The sequence below is a fragment of the Salvelinus fontinalis genome, chromosome 29, assembly GCF_029448725.1.
Source record: "Salvelinus fontinalis isolate EN_2023a chromosome 29, ASM2944872v1, whole genome shotgun sequence".
Lineage (NCBI taxonomy): Eukaryota > Metazoa > Chordata > Actinopteri > Salmoniformes > Salmonidae > Salvelinus > Salvelinus fontinalis.
The window spans coordinates 28,782,361-28,800,135 of record NC_074693.1 but is presented as its reverse complement, the minus strand read 5'-3'; the positions used below and the strand labels follow the sequence as shown (position 1 = coordinate 28,800,135).

Below are 17,775 nucleotides of genomic sequence, written 5' to 3'. Positions count from 1 at the left end.
TGGCCTGTCTCCTGGTAGCGCCTCCATGCTCTGGACACTACGCTGACAGACACAGCAAACTTTTTGCCACAGCTCGCATTGATGTGCCATCCTGGATGAACTGCACTACCTGAGCCACTTGTGTGGGTTGTAGACTCCGTCTCATGCTACCACCAGAGTGAGAGCACCGCCAGCATTCAAAAGTGACCAAAACATCAGCCAGGAAGCATAGGAACTGAGAAGTGGTCTGTGGTCACCACCTACAGAATCACTCCTTTTTTTGGGGTGTCTTGCTAATTGCCTATAATTTCCACCTTTTGTCTATTCCATTTGCACAACAGCATGTGAAATGTATTGTCAATCAGTGTTGCTTCCTAAGTGGACAGTTTGATTTCACAGAAGTGTGATTGACTTGGAGTTACATTGTGTTGTTTAAGTGTTCCCTTTATTTTTTTGAGCAGTGTACATACTTGACTACTCAGACCTAATAACTGAGGATAGCTTCATATTACTTTTAGATTTTTATAAAGCATTTGACACAGTAGAGCATCAGTTCATCTTCCACCCCCTTGAGAGACTTGGCTTTGGGGATTTGTTCTGTAAGGATACAAATGGTAACAGCTCTGTCAAATTGAAATATGGCACCTCACCTAGATTTGAGTTAGTGAAACTGTCTGCTTTTCATCGGGAGGTTTTCTTGTCATGGTCCTTAATTTATAAGCATATTTTTTCTCCACGCAGATATTATATATGGAATAATCGGGATATATTGTATAAAAATACTTCTTTGTTTTTAGAATATTGGTTCCGAAATAATATCCTATTGGTGAGCCAACTGGTAAATGCAGAGTTTTTTTTACTTAGTTATGAGGAATTCTTACCACGTTACAAGGTCCCTGTAACACCTAAAGATTTTGCAATTGTTTTAGATGCCATACCCTCAGGTGTTGCTTTATTATTCAGGAATGTGTCAAGACCTGACCCTCAGAGCCTACCTTCCGTTGACCCTGTTAACTCATCAGTAGGAAAGATTTGTTTCTCTTTTGGTCCATGCAACAACAGAGCGATACGAACCTTGTTTCAGCAGGATGTTGTATCTATACCTTATCTCATGCCTTATTGGAACAGATTTATTGATAATATTTGTTGGAAAAAAGTTTGGATGTTGCCACACACATACCTACTTGTTAACAACATTAAGGAAGTTTCCTTTAAAATTGTTCATAAATAATATCCTGCCAACCACTAAATGAAGAAGTTTAAGGAAAACATCAACTCAAATTGTACCTTTTGTAATGACCACCCAGAGACGGTGTTGCATCTTTTTTGACATTGTATTCATGTAAGGAAACTGTGGCAAGACATCAGTAGATTTATAATTGAACGCATTTATGAAGATGTTACACTATTGTGGAGAGATGTACTGCTTGGATTCTTTACTTACGATAGAAATAAGCAGAAACAATTATATGTAATTTATTTAATTATTCTTTTGGACAAATTTCATATTCACAAATGTAAATTTACAATCAAAACACCACATTTTCTTACCTTACAAAAATAAATGTAACTATATTTAAGGACAATTAAATACTCTACTAACAAGAAAGCTGTTAGAATTATAAGTGTATGTTTGTCCCTTAAGGGCCTTGTGTAATTTGATATTGTACCCCCTAGCCCCGCCCCTAACCCAATTGTCCTTTGTATATTGTTTAAATATACTTGTGTTCCCACATGTACTTCCTGTATGGATTTGTTGTTAATAAAATAAAATAAAAAGCTTTAGATCTCCAAACTCATTTCCCTTTTGCGATCACTCCATCTTTCCGGCTAGGGAATTGCAAATCCCGTAGATTAGAACGTCTCATTATCGCGAGACTGAGAATCAACATGGCTTGCTTCCATAGATTTCGCTAGCCATTTTAGTCAATTGAAAAATCCATAAATCTGAGAGTTTGAGTTGTCTACTCGAATTCCAAATGACTCGACCAATAAAGCAAGTTCTGTAGCTACATACAGTAACTTCTCTTCCAGGTTTCTTGCGTCTTTGTTAACCAGCTATCTAGATAACGTTAACTGAGTCTGCCATCCAGAGCTACCCTTGTTTAGCTGTCTAGCTATCTTGATTTGCCTGGCTGCACTCTTCACAGTCTTCAGTGTTTGTTTTAAGGTAAGTCTTATCTGTTATTAACAGCATGTAGACTGGATATTAGTGGTTTAGCCAGCTAACGAGCAGTGATTCTGGAAGGGTGTGGTGTTGGCTACTTGGCTTTGTAGCTAGTTATGCTTCACAGACTGGCTCAGATCCAGATAACTGGTGGACTGGAGAGGAGACGGATGTAGCCAGGTTGACTTCAACATTGCTGTATGTCAGATAGAGGGTCACATCTTTATAAATTACTGTATCATCTTCTACCATAGTGACATCCTCCTCTTCACCACCCGACCTGATTGACAGCAAAGAAGTGCTCCTCTCCTTAGGACTTGGTGTAAACCTCCACCCTATCTACCCCTGTTGCCCCCAGAGCAGGGGGTAAAGACACCAACATAGCCACAATGCTGGAGTCTGTAAGGAACACGTTTCATGCCCAGCTGGCCACCGTCATGGACTCCCTGCTGGCGGCAGCTGTGTGTGAGATTGCCAAGATCTTTGAGAGCAGTCTGTGTGAGCAGCAGGAGGAGCTTACACAGAGAGGAGAGGAGATCACAGGCCTGAGGGGGAGGCTGGAGCGGGCAGAGAGGAGGCTGAAGAAGGAAGGAGAGGAAGAAGGAGAGGGCCTACTGGATGTGGTAGAAGGACCAGTGAGAAAAACAGGAGGAGATGGCAGCCCTAGGCAGCAGTCTGAACCAAGGGCTGGTAAGAAAACCAGATGTCTCATCTGAAAATGATCTTAGGAACATTTTGGTTGAAAACACCCCTAAACTACTGTCTGGTTGTCTGTCCTGCACCGTTTGTTCAGGTTCAAGCTGGGATTCGGATGCGGCCTCTGAGACCCCCCCACTGGTCCAGGACAGCGGGTGTAAGAAGTCCCACAGGATGAAAAAGGAGAGGACTGAGCTGGAGGGGTCCTCCATCAAAGAAGAGGTCAGTCAGTCATTCTCTAACACAATAAGAATGTCTGTCTTTCTCTATTTAATTACCATTTTATTCTATGTCACAAAGATAGTCATGCTGCTTTGAGTTTTCAATGGTTCATTTATTCAAAGGCTGTTAACACAGCTGTGACGCTGGCCCCCACATTAATGTTTTATTCTTTCCCTTCAGCTTAAACATTGCCCTCTTCCACAGTTCGAGGAGCCCCACCCTGCCCCTGTGGAGGGGGAGGGCCAAGGGCCAGGGAGGAGCTCTTCTGCTGGGGGTCAGAGGCTGGGAGAACCCTTGTCTGACACAACAGGGACCAAGGCAAAGTGTAAGGAAGTGTAATTCTTAACCAATCAATCTACAAGTTGTGTTTTACAGTCCCTCCAGGATTTAGCGATTCTACGATAGATAATTTTTTGGGGTGAATCAACAATTCCTTGCATATTATGCTAGGGGTTGCAAATTTTCCAATCACCACACTATTATTGCATAAAATAGTCCAAATCAATATTTACATTACCACATAAAACTGTCCAATCACCTCAGTACAAAAAGAGGGCTTTCAATTTTAACTAGTCACCGCACTTTTACTGCATACAATTGTTCAATCAAACCGTCAACAAACTTTTCCCCTCGTCAGCGAATTTTCGTGACAAAATCATTGCAAATTGCCATCCAAAATGTCAGAATTGCCGCACGCAAAATCAAGCATTTTGGCCTACAACTATCGCAACTAGACGCTGCGATTTTAGAGCAAATAAACCTTGTCTTTTCATACTGTATTGTATTTTATACTTGTGGAATTGTTGGAATGAGTGTATTGAGCCCCCTTCATGATGTTGTTCCTATCTCTTGGTAGTATCCCATTGGGAGGGAGACCCCAGACCTCTTCAGAGCCAGAGCTCCACCTCCTTCTTCCATGGCCCCCGGGTTGGACATTTCTCTCCCAGACCCGACCACAGGTCTCCTGGGCTTGACCCCTGGGCCAGTGGGGTTCCTCTAGAGCTTCAGGATCCAAGCTTCCTGGACCAGAGCCCAGACCAGGTACTAGAGCAGAGAGAGCCCCGACAGTCACAGGACCAAACCAACCAATCCCAGAGAGGCCTGAGACCAAGAGATGACAGAGGGAGGGGCCTAGTTCATCAGAACCGCTGGTCATTGGCTGCCAAGGATCCAGTCAGACCACACCCCAATGCACACGCTCAGAAACACGCACAAGGTCACGCACACACACTGGGCGGGGCGAGACCCTACACTTGCCCGTACTGCGGCAAGAGCTTCAGCTACCCGTCCCACCAGCGCAGACACCTGCTGCGCCACACAGGGGTGAGGATGTACCCCTGCTTGGTATGTGACAAGAGCTTCCTGACTCCGTCAGAGCTCACGGTGCACACCCGTGTCCACACAGGGGAAAGGCCGTTTGGCTGCACCCAGTGTGGAAAGCGTTTTGCCCGCAGCGGGAACCTCCGGGCCCACCAGAGAGACGTCCACCTGGGGAAGAGACCCTTCGTCTGCCAGGAGTGTGGCAAGAGGTTCGCCCACAGGGGCAACCTGAGGGTGCACTACCAGAGGGTACACCAGGGCCTGCCATACCATGAGGATGAGTATGACCAGGATGGCAACGCTCTCCCCTCTACTGGGTAAATGGTCAACAGGGTCACATTCAGTAGGAGCTAATGGGAGAAAACATTTTAAAATGGAAAATGAGTGTTCTTACAGTGCATTTGGAAAGTATTCAGACCCCTTGACTTTTTCCACATTTTATTACGTTATAGCCTTATTCTAAAATTGATTCAATTGTTATTTTTCTCAATCTACACTTAATACCCCATAATGAATAAGCAAAAACAGGTTTTTAGAATATTTTGCAAATGTATAAATAATAAACCTGGGGAATAGTTACAGGGTAGAGGAGGGGGGATGAATAAGCCAATTGTAAGCTGGGGATGATTAGGTGACTGTGATGGTATGAGGGCCAGATAGGGAATTTAGCCAGGACACCGGGGTTAACACCCCTACTCTTACGATAAGTGCAACATCCCATCCGAAAGAAGACACCTTACACAGGGAAATGTCCCCAATCACTGCCCTGGGGAATTGGGATATTTTTTTAGACCAAAGGAAAGAGTGCCTCCTACTGTCCCTCCAACACCACTTCCAGCAGCATCTGGTCTCCCATCTAGGCACCGACCAGGACCAACGCCGCTTAGCTTCAGAAGCAAGCCAGCAGTTGTATGCAGACCCTTTACTCATTACAATGTTTAAGCACCTTTGGCAGTGATTACAGCTTCGGGTCTTATTGGGTATGACGCTACAAGCTTGACACACCAGTATTTGGAGAGTTTTTCCAATTCTTTGTAGATTCTCTCAAGCTCTGTCTGGTTGGATGGGGAGCGTCTCTAGAGATGCTTGATTGGGTTGAAGTCTGAGCTCTGGCAAGGACATTCAGAGACTCGTCCCAAAGCCACTCCTGCATTGTCTTGGCTGTGTGCTTAGGGTCGTTGTCCTGTTGGAAGGTGAACCTTCATCCCAGTCTGAGGTCTTGAGCGCTTTGGAGCAGGTTTTCATCAAGCATCTCTCTGTACTTTGCTCCATTCATCTTTCCCTTGATCCTGACTAGTCTCCCAGTCCTTGCCACTGAAAAAGATCCCCACAGCATGATGCTGCCACCACCATGCTTCACTGTAGGGATGGTGCAAGGTTTCCTCCAGACGTGATGCTTGGCATTCTGGACAAAAAGTTAATTCTTTGTTTTAGCAAACCAAAGAATCTTGTTTTTCATGGTCTGAGAGTCTTTTAGGTGCCTTTTGGCAAACTCCAAACAGGCTGTCGTGCCTTTTTTTACTCAGGAGTGGCTTCTGTCTGGCCACTCTACCATAAAGGCCTGATTGGTGGAGTGTTGCAGAGATGGGAGAACCTTCCAGAAGGACAACCATCTCCACAAAGGAACTCTGGAGCTCTGTCAGTGACCATCGGGTTCTTGCTCAGTTTGGCCAGGTGGCCAGCTCTAGTAAGAGTCTTGGTGGTTCCATAATTTTTACATTTAAGAATGATGGGGACCTTCAATGTAGAAGACATGTTTTGGTACCCTTCCTCCCCAGATCTCTGCCTTGACACAATCCTGTCTTGGAGCTCTACGGACAATTACTTCAACCTCATGGCTTGGTTTTTGCTCTGACATGCACTGTCAACTGTGGGACCTTATATAGAAGTTGTAGAAACATCTCAAGGATGATCAATGGAAACAGGATGCACCTGAGCGCAATTTCGAGTCTCATTGCAAAGGGTCTGAATACTTATGTAAATAAGCTATTTGTTTTTCTAAAAACCTGTTTTTGCTTTTGTAATAATGGGGTATTGTGTGTAGATTGATGAGGAAAACAATGAATTTAATCCATTTCAGAATAAGGCTGTAACGTAACAAAATGTTGTGAAAAGGAAAGGGATCAGAATACTTTTCGAATGCACTGTATTTAGCATTTTGTCTTATGTGAATTAGGCCTACCTGCACCTCTGTCTGCATTTTAAACTAATGTCCCATAGGAATGACTCCACCTGTCAAGAGACAATAATGAAGACAGGAAATGGTGAGAGCGAGAAAGGAAAGCAGCGCTCCCTACGGGAGGAAGAGAAGGCATTTCTAAGTGTTGCATAATTTAAAAGGTTGTTATATTGTTAGTAGTGTTTTTATACTGAGACGGTGCTTTTACCCTTTACTCTACATGGTTGTGTATGTTAGCAAAAGTGACAGACGTGCAAACTGATTGATTATCTATGATACGATTAGCATAACATTCCCTATTTTGTGTCGTTGGTCATCCTCCATGTGTAGTGTTCATATAAAGTAATTAACCGAAATAAAACCAGGTGTATTCATGGTCGGTCTTACAATGATGATACAGTATCTTATTTCTGTATATGCTTTCTTTGGTCCATAAGGTAAGGAAAAGCAGGAACAAGATTTTAGAAGGTACTGTACTTTTTGGGGGGTAAGTGCAGTACCATTGATTGCCACCAGAGAGTAGTCTTACTGCTGTGTTCTCCATTATAATGCATAGAAGACATGCACTTAAAGTATAGTAGGCTGGTTGAAGACGTCGGCCTCGTCAGCACGTTTTACGTCTAGTGTGTGTGAAGCATTATTGTCCTACTGTTGGCTTTGTAAGTCACATTCTCTGCTTTTTACAGAGAGAAGTTCCTTTCCCCTGTTCCCTCAGGTTGTGTCAGGCTGTTCTGCCGACCTGTTCGAGGAAGGCTCCACACCACTCTCTCACTTGAGTATCTTACCTAGTAATTTTCAGATCAAATTGAGCTTTTTTGTAGCTTTGGCAACTATGTGTGTGTTTTCTATACCTGTTCACTCCTCTCCCAGTAGGCTTTACAGAGCCTCCCCACCCCTTGGCTGCAACCCTTCTAATTTACCCTGTGCTCACAGCCCAAGTGGAATTCCTGGTCTCTGGCAGCGTTTCGAACTGCCAATTTGCGATCAAGAACGCTGAGTTCATCCCTTCAGTCTCTTGACTTTGTTGTCCTGATGGAGACATTGATCACCCCACCCCAGAGAACACTGCTTCTCCAGCTGCCCTCACTTCATCTGACTATGTTTTCTCTCATAGTCTGAGAGCATCTGGTCATTGTGGTGGCACAGGGCTACTAATTTCTCCTAACTGGAGATTTTCTCCTTTCTCCCTCTCTCACTTGTCTCATTTGAATTCCCTGCTGTCACTGTCACTTGTCCACTCAAGCTTAGGATTGTTGACATCCATCGCCCACCAGGTGTCCTTAGAGTTCCTCAATGAGCTTGACACCTTGATAGGCTAATTTCCTGACGATGGCTCGCTGCTCTTGATTTCTTTCCAACTCTCTCTTTCCCCTCCCTCCTTGCCTCTTTTGACTTCACCCTTTCCCAGTCCCCTCCCACACACAAGGCAGGCAATATGCTTGACCTCATCATTACTAGAGGCTGTTTTCCTACTAATCTCACTGCAGCCCCCCTCCAGGTCTCTGATCACTACTTAGTTCATTTTTTCTGTCTCCCTTTCCTCCAACCCTACCCACTCAGCCCCTACCCAGATGGTTATGCGCCATCGCAATCTTCGCTCTCTCTCTCTCCCACTACTCTCCTCTATCCTATCATCTCTCCCTTCTGCTGAATCCTCCCTTCTGTCTCCTGATTTTGTCTCTTCGACCCTACTCTCCTCCCTTTCCCTACGGCCCTCCCCTCCTGCTGCCTGACTGTGTCTCTCTGCGAGCTGACAGAATGAGGCTGCGGAAATGGAGGAAAGGTCCTCCGGAAGTTATCATCCTTTCACTCCCTACTTCTCTTCCTCTGTATCCACTGCTGAAGCAACTTCTATCACTTAACATTTCAAGCTTCTGCCTCTAACCCTAGGAAACTATTTCCCACCTTCTCCTCCCTCCTCCCTCTCTGTGCACGACTCTGTCAACCACTTTGAAAAGGTGGAGGACATCCGCTCCTCATTGACTCAGCCTATTGAGTTCACTGGTCTCTCACACAGAACTACCCTACGCTTTGCCCTCTTTCTCCCCTTTCTCTCCAGATGAAATCCTGCAACTAGTGAGGTCTGGCCTCCCGACTCCCTGACCACTGGCTGCGTCCCCCCTGACTACAAAATGGTCCGAGTCACTCCCCTCCTCGAGAAATGAACACTTGACTACTCTGACTTCAAAACAAAGGAATCCCTTTCTTTTCTCTCCAACACTTGATCATGCTGTCTCTGACCAACTCTCTTACTATCTCAGAATGATCTTCTTGACCCTAACCAGTCAGGCTTCAAGTTGGGTCACTCAACCGAGACTGCTCTTCTCTGTGTCACGGAAGCTCTCAGCACCCCCAAAGCTGACTCTCCTCTGTTTCATCCTCCTAGATCTATCATCTGTCTTTGACACCGTGAACCATCAGTTCCTCTCCACCCTCTCAGGGCTGGGCGTCTCAGTCTCTGCACACACATTTCTGCGTGCCTGGCAGATATCTCAGCTTGGACCCACCACCTCAAGCTCAACCTCGACAAGACAAAGTTGCTCTTCCTCCTGGGGAAGGCCTGCCTGCTCCAAGACCTCACCATCACAGTTGACAACTCCACTGTGTCCCCCTCCCAGAGTGCGAAGAACCTTGGCGTGACTCTTGACATCACCTTGTCAATCTCTGCAAACATCAAAGCAGTGACTAGCTCCTGCAGGTTCATGCTCTACAACATCCGTAGAGTACGACCCTACGTACAACACAGGAAGCAGCGCAGGTCCTAATCCAGGCACGTGGGCTCCCTGCTTGTGCCATCAAACCCATGCAACTTATCCAGAATGCTGCAGCCCGCTGGTGTTCAACCCTCCCAAATTGCTATTATGCAGAGCGACTTACAAATTGGAAAGTTCATACATATTCATCCTGGTCCCCCCGTGGGAATTGAACCCACAACCCTGGCGTTGCAAGCGCCATGCTCTACCAACTGAGCCACACGGGACCACGTATTTCTCTCACTCACACACACATACACACATCCACCTGAATACGGAGTAGCTTTCCGGGTGGGTCGATTCCCCATGCTACTGAGGCCATGATTTGTTAATTGAAACATTAAATTCTCTGACCTCTCCCCTCCCCCAAGGTCTGTGGGGTTTAACTGTTCCATTACAGACCTCAGACCCAGGGCTTTAGTGTTATAACACCTCTCAGCCCTCACAGAGAGCACAGAGGGAGAGGAATCGCTGTGTGTGCACGCACTGTGTGGGGGCTAGAGAGAGTGGTGTTATAGCTTTGCTCTGTACGTATAGGAGTGTTCGAGGCTTTGCTGTGTTTTCTGTTTATATATTTTGGTATGTATATACATCGAGTGTAGAAAACATTAGGAACACCTTCCTAATATTGAGTTGCACCCCCTTTTGTCCTCAGAATAGCCTCAATTCATCGGGCATGAACTACAAGGTGTCAAATGCGTTCCACAGGGATGCTGGCTCATATTGACTCCAATGCTTCCCGCAGTTGACTGGATGTCCTTTGGGTGGTGGACCATCCTTGATACACACGGTGAAATGTTGAGTGTGAAAAATCCAGCAGCATTGCAGTTCTTGACACACTCAAGCCGGTGCGCCTGGCATATACTACCATACCCTGTTCAAAGGCGCTTAAATATTTTGTCTTGACCATTCACACATACACAATCCATGTCTCAATTGTCTCAAGGCTTAAAAATCATTCTCTAACCTGTCTCCTTCCCTTCATCTACGCTGATTGAAGTGGATTTAACAAGTAACATCAATAAGGGATCATAGCTTTCACCTGGTCAGTCTGTCATGGAAAGAGCAGGTGTCCTTAATGTTTTGTACACTGTGTATACAATGTCTCTTCACAATTTCACCAATAAGTTATATTACTGCTTATTCAATGTTTTGTACACAGTGTATTTTTTGGTGTGTATATTTTGGTGTGGTGTAGGTAATCCCCTTTCAGCCCCTGAAAACATAAGCAGCTTTGCCCCCAGGGAAAGGAAACAAATGAACAGTTATGCAGGCACATGCCGTGGCTGTGTCACCTAAATATTGTCAGATGTTTTCATGACCTACAGTAAATGGCGTGGTTTTCGGCATCGATGAACTTCAGTATGTTGGAATGGTCTTGTACTGTATTATGCAGTTCTTGTACAGTACTGTATTATGAGTATGTACCCAGTTTCCATTTCTGATCCAACTATAACTGTTTTTATATATGTTGTTACACCTGGTGTCTTCCTGCCTCAGGCTACTTGTTCAATTCTCCAGAACACTATTCTCCTGCCTCTCCCCTGCCCAAAAATTCCCTTCCATCACCCCCCCCCCCAAAATATGTAATAAAATATAACTCCGTAGGGGGCTAAGGAGTCATCACCCCTCAAATGTGTGTTTTGGTGCATGTCTGTACTGTACATACATTCCGTGTGTGTCGGAGAGCGAGATAGACTGCCATCAGTGGGGGTTAGAGGTTTGTCGCCCAAGGCTGCTCGTAATCTGCTCTACCGTCTGGTCCCCAGGGGCCATGTTTTCATTTAGGTTGCCATTACTGATTGTACTGAATCCTGCCTTTAGGGGATTACATTGCTGTCTGTACCTGAAGGCAGCATGTTTATTAATCTACCAGACTACTGAAGCACTTCATGTGCTAATTGTGATAGCGGACGCTGGTTTAAAACTTTCATCACTGGCCTCCCAATTGGCACAGCGGTCTAAGGCACAGCGTTGCAGTGCTAGAGGCGTCACTACAGACCCGGGTTAGATCCGGGCTGTATCACAACTGGCCGTAAACTGGAGTCCGGTCAGGCGGCGAAAAATTGTCCCAGTGTCGTCCGGGTTAAGGGAGGGTTTGACCGGGGGGGGGGGCTTTACTTGGCTCATCGCGCTCTAGCGACTCCTTGTGGCGGGCTGGGCGCCTGCTGGCTGACCTCAGTTGTCAGTTGAACAGTGTTTCTTCCGACAAATTGGTGCTTCTGGTTTAAGCGGGCGGGTGTTAAGAAGTGTGGTTTGGCGGGTCATGTTTAGGAGGACGCATGACTCAACCTTCTACTCTCCCGAGCACGTTGGGGAGTTGCAGCGACGAGTCAAGATCAGAATTGGGGAAAAATACAAAAAATATATTTAAAAAACGTTAATCACTGGCGTCTGTCTCGTAAGTCCTTTTGTGTCTGTTGAAATATGGATTTTGACGACGTGATTCAGAACCATCGTTTACCGTACAGCATTCTAAATACCAGAGCATTCTATCACTGTCCTCACACAACTGTGGATTTATCGATGTGATTTATAACCATTTATAACCCACATCAACCCAGTGTGCATGGAAGGGGTGAGACCATGCACTGGTGTGTAGCATATTCCCCTTTGTGAAAAAGATGGATGGAGATATAATTACAGTGAATGTGCTTCCGGTTGGGAAGAGGAGTGCCGGGATAGAGTGGGGATTCATTATCCTAGCACTCTGAAGTTCCTGTGTTGTCACGTTTGCTCCTGCCCCTTCCCTCTGGCGTACAACATCGCCAGAGTACTAACCACCGGTCCTGGGATACATCATTACGGACACCTGGCACTCATCATTACACGCACCTGTGAATCATTATGATTATGATTCACTCCTGGACTCTACTACCTTCATCAGGTTCACTCACCAGTTGGTATTGTTCTTGTGTATCGGCATACTGCCTTATGTTAGTGTCGTGTTCTTGGTTTTGTTGTTTTATTAAAACGTTTCACCTGCACCTGCTTCGACTCACCGCCCCATCATTACATGTGTTTTCTGAGTGGCTCTGTGGGTTGCTAGGCAACTCTGTGGCTGAGTGGAGCAGAGTGTTCTAGAGTGGGGATTGGATGAGGGAAGATCACCAGGTCACTAAGAACTTCACCCACAGCATCAGGCTCTCTGATTCGACCGTTTGATGAGCAAGATAAAAGATATTGCTCGACCAGGGTTTCAAATCAAATTGTATTAGTCACATGCACCGAATACAACAGGTGTAGACCTTACAGTGAAATGCTTACTTATGAGCCCCTAACCAACAATGCAGTTAAAAAAATTCAGATAAGAAATAAAAGTAACAAGTAATTAAAAAACAGCAGTAAAATAACGATAGCGAGACTATGTACAGGGCGTACTGGTACAGAGTCAATGTGCGGTGGCACTGGTTAGTTTAGGTAATATGTACATGAAGGTAGAGTTATTAAAGTGACTATGCATAGATGATAACAGAGCGTAGCAATGGTGTAAAAGAGAGGGGGAGGGGGCAATGCAAATAGCCTGGGTAGCCATTTGATTAGATGTGGTAGCAGAGAGAACAGTCTATGACTAGAGTGGCTGGAGTCTTTGACAATTGTTAGGGCCTTCCTCTGACACCGCCTGGTATAGAGGTTCCAGATGGCAGGAAGCTTGGCCCAAGTGATGTACTGGGCCATTTGCACTACCCTCTGTAGTGCCTTGCGGTCGGAAGTCGAGCAGTTGCCATACCAGGCTGTGATGCAACCACTCAGGATGCTCTCGATGGTGCAGCTGTAGAACCTTTTGAGGATCTGAGGACCCATGCCAAATCTTTTCAGTCTCCTGAGGTTTTGTCATACCCTCTTCACGACTGTCTTGGCGTGCTTGGACTCCAAGGAACTTGAAGCTCTCAACCTGCTCCACTGCAGCCACGCCATGATAACAGTCTAGCACTTGGTTTCCCAAACTCATCAAGCGTTGATTATTTAAATCAGCTGTGTAGTTCTAGGGTAGAACAGAGTTTGGGAAACCAAGTGCTAAACCGTTATTATGGCGTATGCTTTATGTGAGGAAATTAATTTGTCGAGGGACATTCAACCTGTAGACTGTCTATGAATAATGCTTTTTGTGTTGTGAGATTCTAATGAATCCTCAGTGAATCATACAAACACAGTTTATCATCAAATCATCCCATATCTTTTATTTGTTTATTAAAACCGGGGATTCATTTTGAGGTTTATGTCTCAGTTGAGGGTTGAACTTTGGCAGTGCTGTCTGGACTGGTTCCAACAACATCAGTCTGTTCACTGGCTCTTCCTCTGATCTGTCCATCCCCCCTTACCAGTATATCCCTTAGGGAGGATGTTCCCTGTAGTTTGGGACACCATGGCTGCATCTCAATAGTCTAAAATGTCTTCCTCTCCTTGTCTTGTTCCCTTAATCTGTACTGACGTGAACCAACTGGAGTGGTGGAAGTGAATGCCCCGCAGACATAGTCCCACCATGTTGTTGTCACCTCCTCTGCCTTTACAGATCAGTGCAGATGAAGGGGAGGAGAAACCACATCAGACTATTGAGATGCGCTCTGTGCCTTGTGTCCAACCTAGTGGCTGCGTTCCAGCATCGCCAAGGCAACAGGCACAGTCTGTGGGCAAGCCTTCACGGCTGAGTGGCGGTGTCGCTGTGGGATTCAAGGCCCGAGGTCTAACCCTCTCGTCTGCGGCCAGGGTCAGGGATGGCAGCCCTTGAAGGACATACTGCGGTGGGGTGGATGAAGATCGAGCTGTATTGTGGGAAGGATATAAAAAAAGTGTGTGTTTGAGATTATATATATTGCTCAGGGATATTAAGATGTTTAAGTGGGATGGCAAGACTCAAATGTATTTATAAAGACCTTCTTACATCAGTTGATGTCATAAAGTGCTGTACAGAAACCCAGCCTAAAACCCCAAACAGCAAGCAATGCAGGTGTAGAAGCACGGTGGCTAGGAAAAACTCCCTAGAAAGGCCAGAACCAAGGAAGAAACCTAGAGAGGGACCAGGCTATGAGGGGTGGCCAGTCCTCTTCTGGCTGTGCCGGATAGGGATTATAACATAACATGGCCAAGATGTTCAAATGTTCATAGATGACCAGCAGGGTCAAATAATAATAATTAGGCTGGTTGTAGAGGGTGCAACAGGTCAGCACCTCAGGAGTAAATGTCAGTTGGCTTTTCATAGCCAATCATTAAGAGTATCTCTACCGCTCCTGCTGTCTCTAGAGAGTTGAAAACAGCGGGGGGGGGGCACCAACCCAGACAGGAAGATCACGTCAATGTCTTCCCTCCTAGGGAAGGCATGGAAACCACCAGTAAGCCAGTGACTCAGCCCCAGTAATAGGGTTTGAGGCAGAGAATCCCAGTGGAGAGATAGGAACCGGCCAGGCAGAGACAGCAAGGGTGGTTCGTTGCTCCAGTGCCTTTCCGTTCACCTTCACACTCCTGGGCTAGACTACACTCAATCATAGGACCTACTGAAGAGATGAGTCTTCAATAAAGACTTAAAGGTCAAGACCGAGTCTGCGTCTCTCACATGGATAGGCAGACCATTCCATAAAATGGAGCTCTATAGTAGAAAGCTCTGCCTCCAGCTGTTTGCTTAGAAATTCTAGGGACAGTAAGGAGGCCTGCGTCTTGTGACCGTAGCGTACGTGTAGGTATGTACGGCAGGACCAAATCGGAAAGATAGGTTGGAGCAAGCCCATGTAATGCTTTGTAGGTTAGCAGTAAAACCTTGAAATCAGCCCTTGCCTTAACAGGAAGCCAGTGCAGAGAGGCTAGCACTGGAGTAATATGATCACATTTTTGGTTCTAGTCAAGATTCTAGCAGCCGTGTTTAGTACTAACTGAAGTTTATTTAGTGCTTTATCCGGGTAGCCGGAAATTAGAGCATTGCAGTAGTCTAACCCAGAAATTACAAAAGCATGGATTAATTTTTCTGCATAATTTTTTGACAGAAATGTTCTGATTTTTGCAATGTTACGAAGATGGAAAAAAGCTGTCCTTGAAACAGTCTTGATATGTTCATCAAAAGAGAGATCAGGGTCCAGAGGTCCCTCACAGTTTTATTTGAGACGACTGTACAACCATCAAGATTAACTGTCAAATTCAACAGAAGATCTCTTTGTTTCTTGGGACCTAGAACTAGCATCTCTGTTTTCTCCGAGTTTAAGAGTAGAACATTTGCCGCCATCCACTTCCTTATGTCTGAAACACAGGCTTCCAGGGAGGGCAATTTAGGGGCTTCACCATGTTTCATCGAAATGTACAGCTGTGTGTCGTCCGCATAGCACTGAAAGTTAACATTATGTTTCCGAAAGACATCACCAAGAGGTAAAATATATAGTGAAAACAATAGTCGTCCTAAAACGGAGCCTTGAGGAACACCGAAATGTACAGTTGATTTGTCAGAGGAATGGGAGATTCGATATAGGCCGATAGTTTTTTATATTTTCTGGGTCAAGGTTTTGCTTTTTCAAGAGAGGCTTTATTACTGCCACTTTTAGTGAGTTTGGTACACATCCGGTGCATAGAGAGACGTTTATTATGTTCAACATAGGAGGGCCGAGCACAGGAAGCAGCACTTTCGGTAGTTTAGTTGGATTAGGGTCCAGTATGCAGCTTGAAGGTTTAGAGGCCATGATTATTTTCATCATTGTGTCAAGAGATATAGTATTAAAAAACTTGAGTGTCTCCCTTGATCCTAGGTCCTGACAGAGTTGTGCAGACTCAGGACAGCTGAGCTTTGGAGGAATACGCAGATTTAAAGAGGAATCCCTAATTTGCTTTCTAATTATGATATTTTCATCAAAGAAGTTCATGAATTTATCACTGCTGAAGTGAATGCCATCCTCTCTTGGGGAATGCTGCTTGCGACAGTATCAAACATACATTTTGGATTGTTCTTATTTTTCTCAATGAAGTTGGAAAATAGGATGATCGAGCAGCAGTGAGGGCTCTTCGATACTGCACGGTACTGTCTTTCCAAGCTAGTCGGAAGACTTCCAGTTTGGTGTGGCGCCATTTCCGTTCCAATTTTCTGGAAGCTTGCTTCAGAGCTCGGGTATTTTCTGTATACCGGGGAGCTAGTTTCTTATGACAAATGTTTTTTGTTTTTATGGGTGAAACTGCATCTAGGGTATTGCGCAATGTTAAATTGAGTTCCTCAGTTAGGTGGTTAACTGATTTTTGTACTCTGATGTCCTTGGGTAGGTGGAGGGAGTCTGGAAGGGCATCTAGGAATCTTTGGGTTGTCTGAGAATTTATAGCACGGCTTTTGATGATCCTTGGTTGGGGTCTGAACAGAATATTTGTTGCGATTGCAAACGTAATAAAATGGTGGTCCGATAGTCCAGGATTATGAGGAAAACATTACGATCCACAACATTTAGTCCACTGGACAAAACTAGGTCCAGAGTATGACTGTGGCAGTGAGTAGGTCCGGAGACATGTTGAACAAAACCCAACATGGTGGCTCTGAAAGCCTTTTGGAACGGGTCTGTGGACATTTCCATGTGAATATTAAAGTCACCAAAAATGTTAATATTATCTGCGATGACTACAAGGTCCGAAAGGAATATGGCTCAGGAGGCCTTTTTTTGGTAAATTTAAATTTGCTATCAGAAATGTTAGCAACACCTCCGCCTTTGCGGGATGCGCGGGGGATATGGTCACTAGTGTAACCAGGAGGTGAGGCCTCATTTAACACAGTAAATTCATCAGGGTTAATAAGCCATGTTTCAGTCGGGCCAATCACATCAAGATTATGATCAGTGATTAGTTCATTGACTATAACTGCCTTGGAAGTGAGGGATCTAACATTAAGTAGGCCATATATCGTTATGTACATATTCTTTATCCCTTTACACTTGTGTGTATAAGGTAGTAGTTGTGGAATTGTTAGGTTAGATTACTCGTTGGTTATTACTGCATTGTCGGAACTAGAAGCACAAGCATTTCGCTACTCTCGCATTAACATCTGCTAACCATGCGTATGTGACAAATACAATTTGATTTGATTTGATTTGACCTATTTTGAGATGTGAGATATCACAATCTCTTTCAATAATGACAGGAATGGAGGAGGTCTTTATTCCAGTGAGATAGTGGGTTATTTTAGTTATCATATCCGTGGGTTTTATTAGTTTCATGATGTGTGCGGGGCTTTATTGGTTGAGTAGGTTGTAGCTGTGTTTAGGGGGTTGAGATGGTGGTGAAAGCTGATGATTGGGGTTAGAGCTGATAAATAGGCCTTATATTCCCTGCTTGGGGTTAAAACCTAATGGCAGTGGGCCAGAAGCAGAGATGAAACCAAATGTCACTGTCACTTCCATTGCTCTCTGCTCTCCATTTTCTCCCCCACCTCTCTTTTTCTCCCATCCATCCATTCCCGCTCCCTCTTTATAATTCTCTCTCTCTCTCTCCCTCTTGTCTCTAATAAT

At 45.0% G+C, this 17,775-nt stretch overlaps 1 protein-coding gene across 4 annotated transcripts; it reads left to right on the top strand.

The window, feature by feature from the left end:
- Nucleotides 1-1,848: 1,848 nt before the first annotated feature.
- Nucleotides 1,849-6,956, top strand: LOC129827781 (zinc finger protein 500-like). 4 transcript variants are annotated; one of them, XM_055888961.1, is made up of 6 exons: nucleotides 1,849-2,149; nucleotides 2,505-2,836; nucleotides 2,940-3,064; nucleotides 3,245-3,389; nucleotides 3,921-4,701; nucleotides 6,605-6,956. In XM_055888961.1, the coding sequence occupies exons 2-6, from the start codon at nucleotides 2,536-2,538 to the stop codon at nucleotides 6,714-6,716; spliced, it is 1,464 nt and encodes a 487-aa protein (XP_055744936.1). In that variant the 5' UTR covers nucleotides 1,849-2,149; nucleotides 2,505-2,535; the 3' UTR covers nucleotides 6,717-6,956. The 4 variants fall into 4 exon arrangements, with proteins under 4 accessions (XP_055744936.1, XP_055744937.1, XP_055744934.1 ...); XM_055888962.1 differs by having other exon boundaries at nucleotides 2,401-2,836; nucleotides 3,269-3,389; XM_055888959.1 differs by having other exon boundaries at nucleotides 2,401-2,836.
- The last annotated feature ends 10,819 nt before the right edge of the window (nucleotides 6,957-17,775 follow it).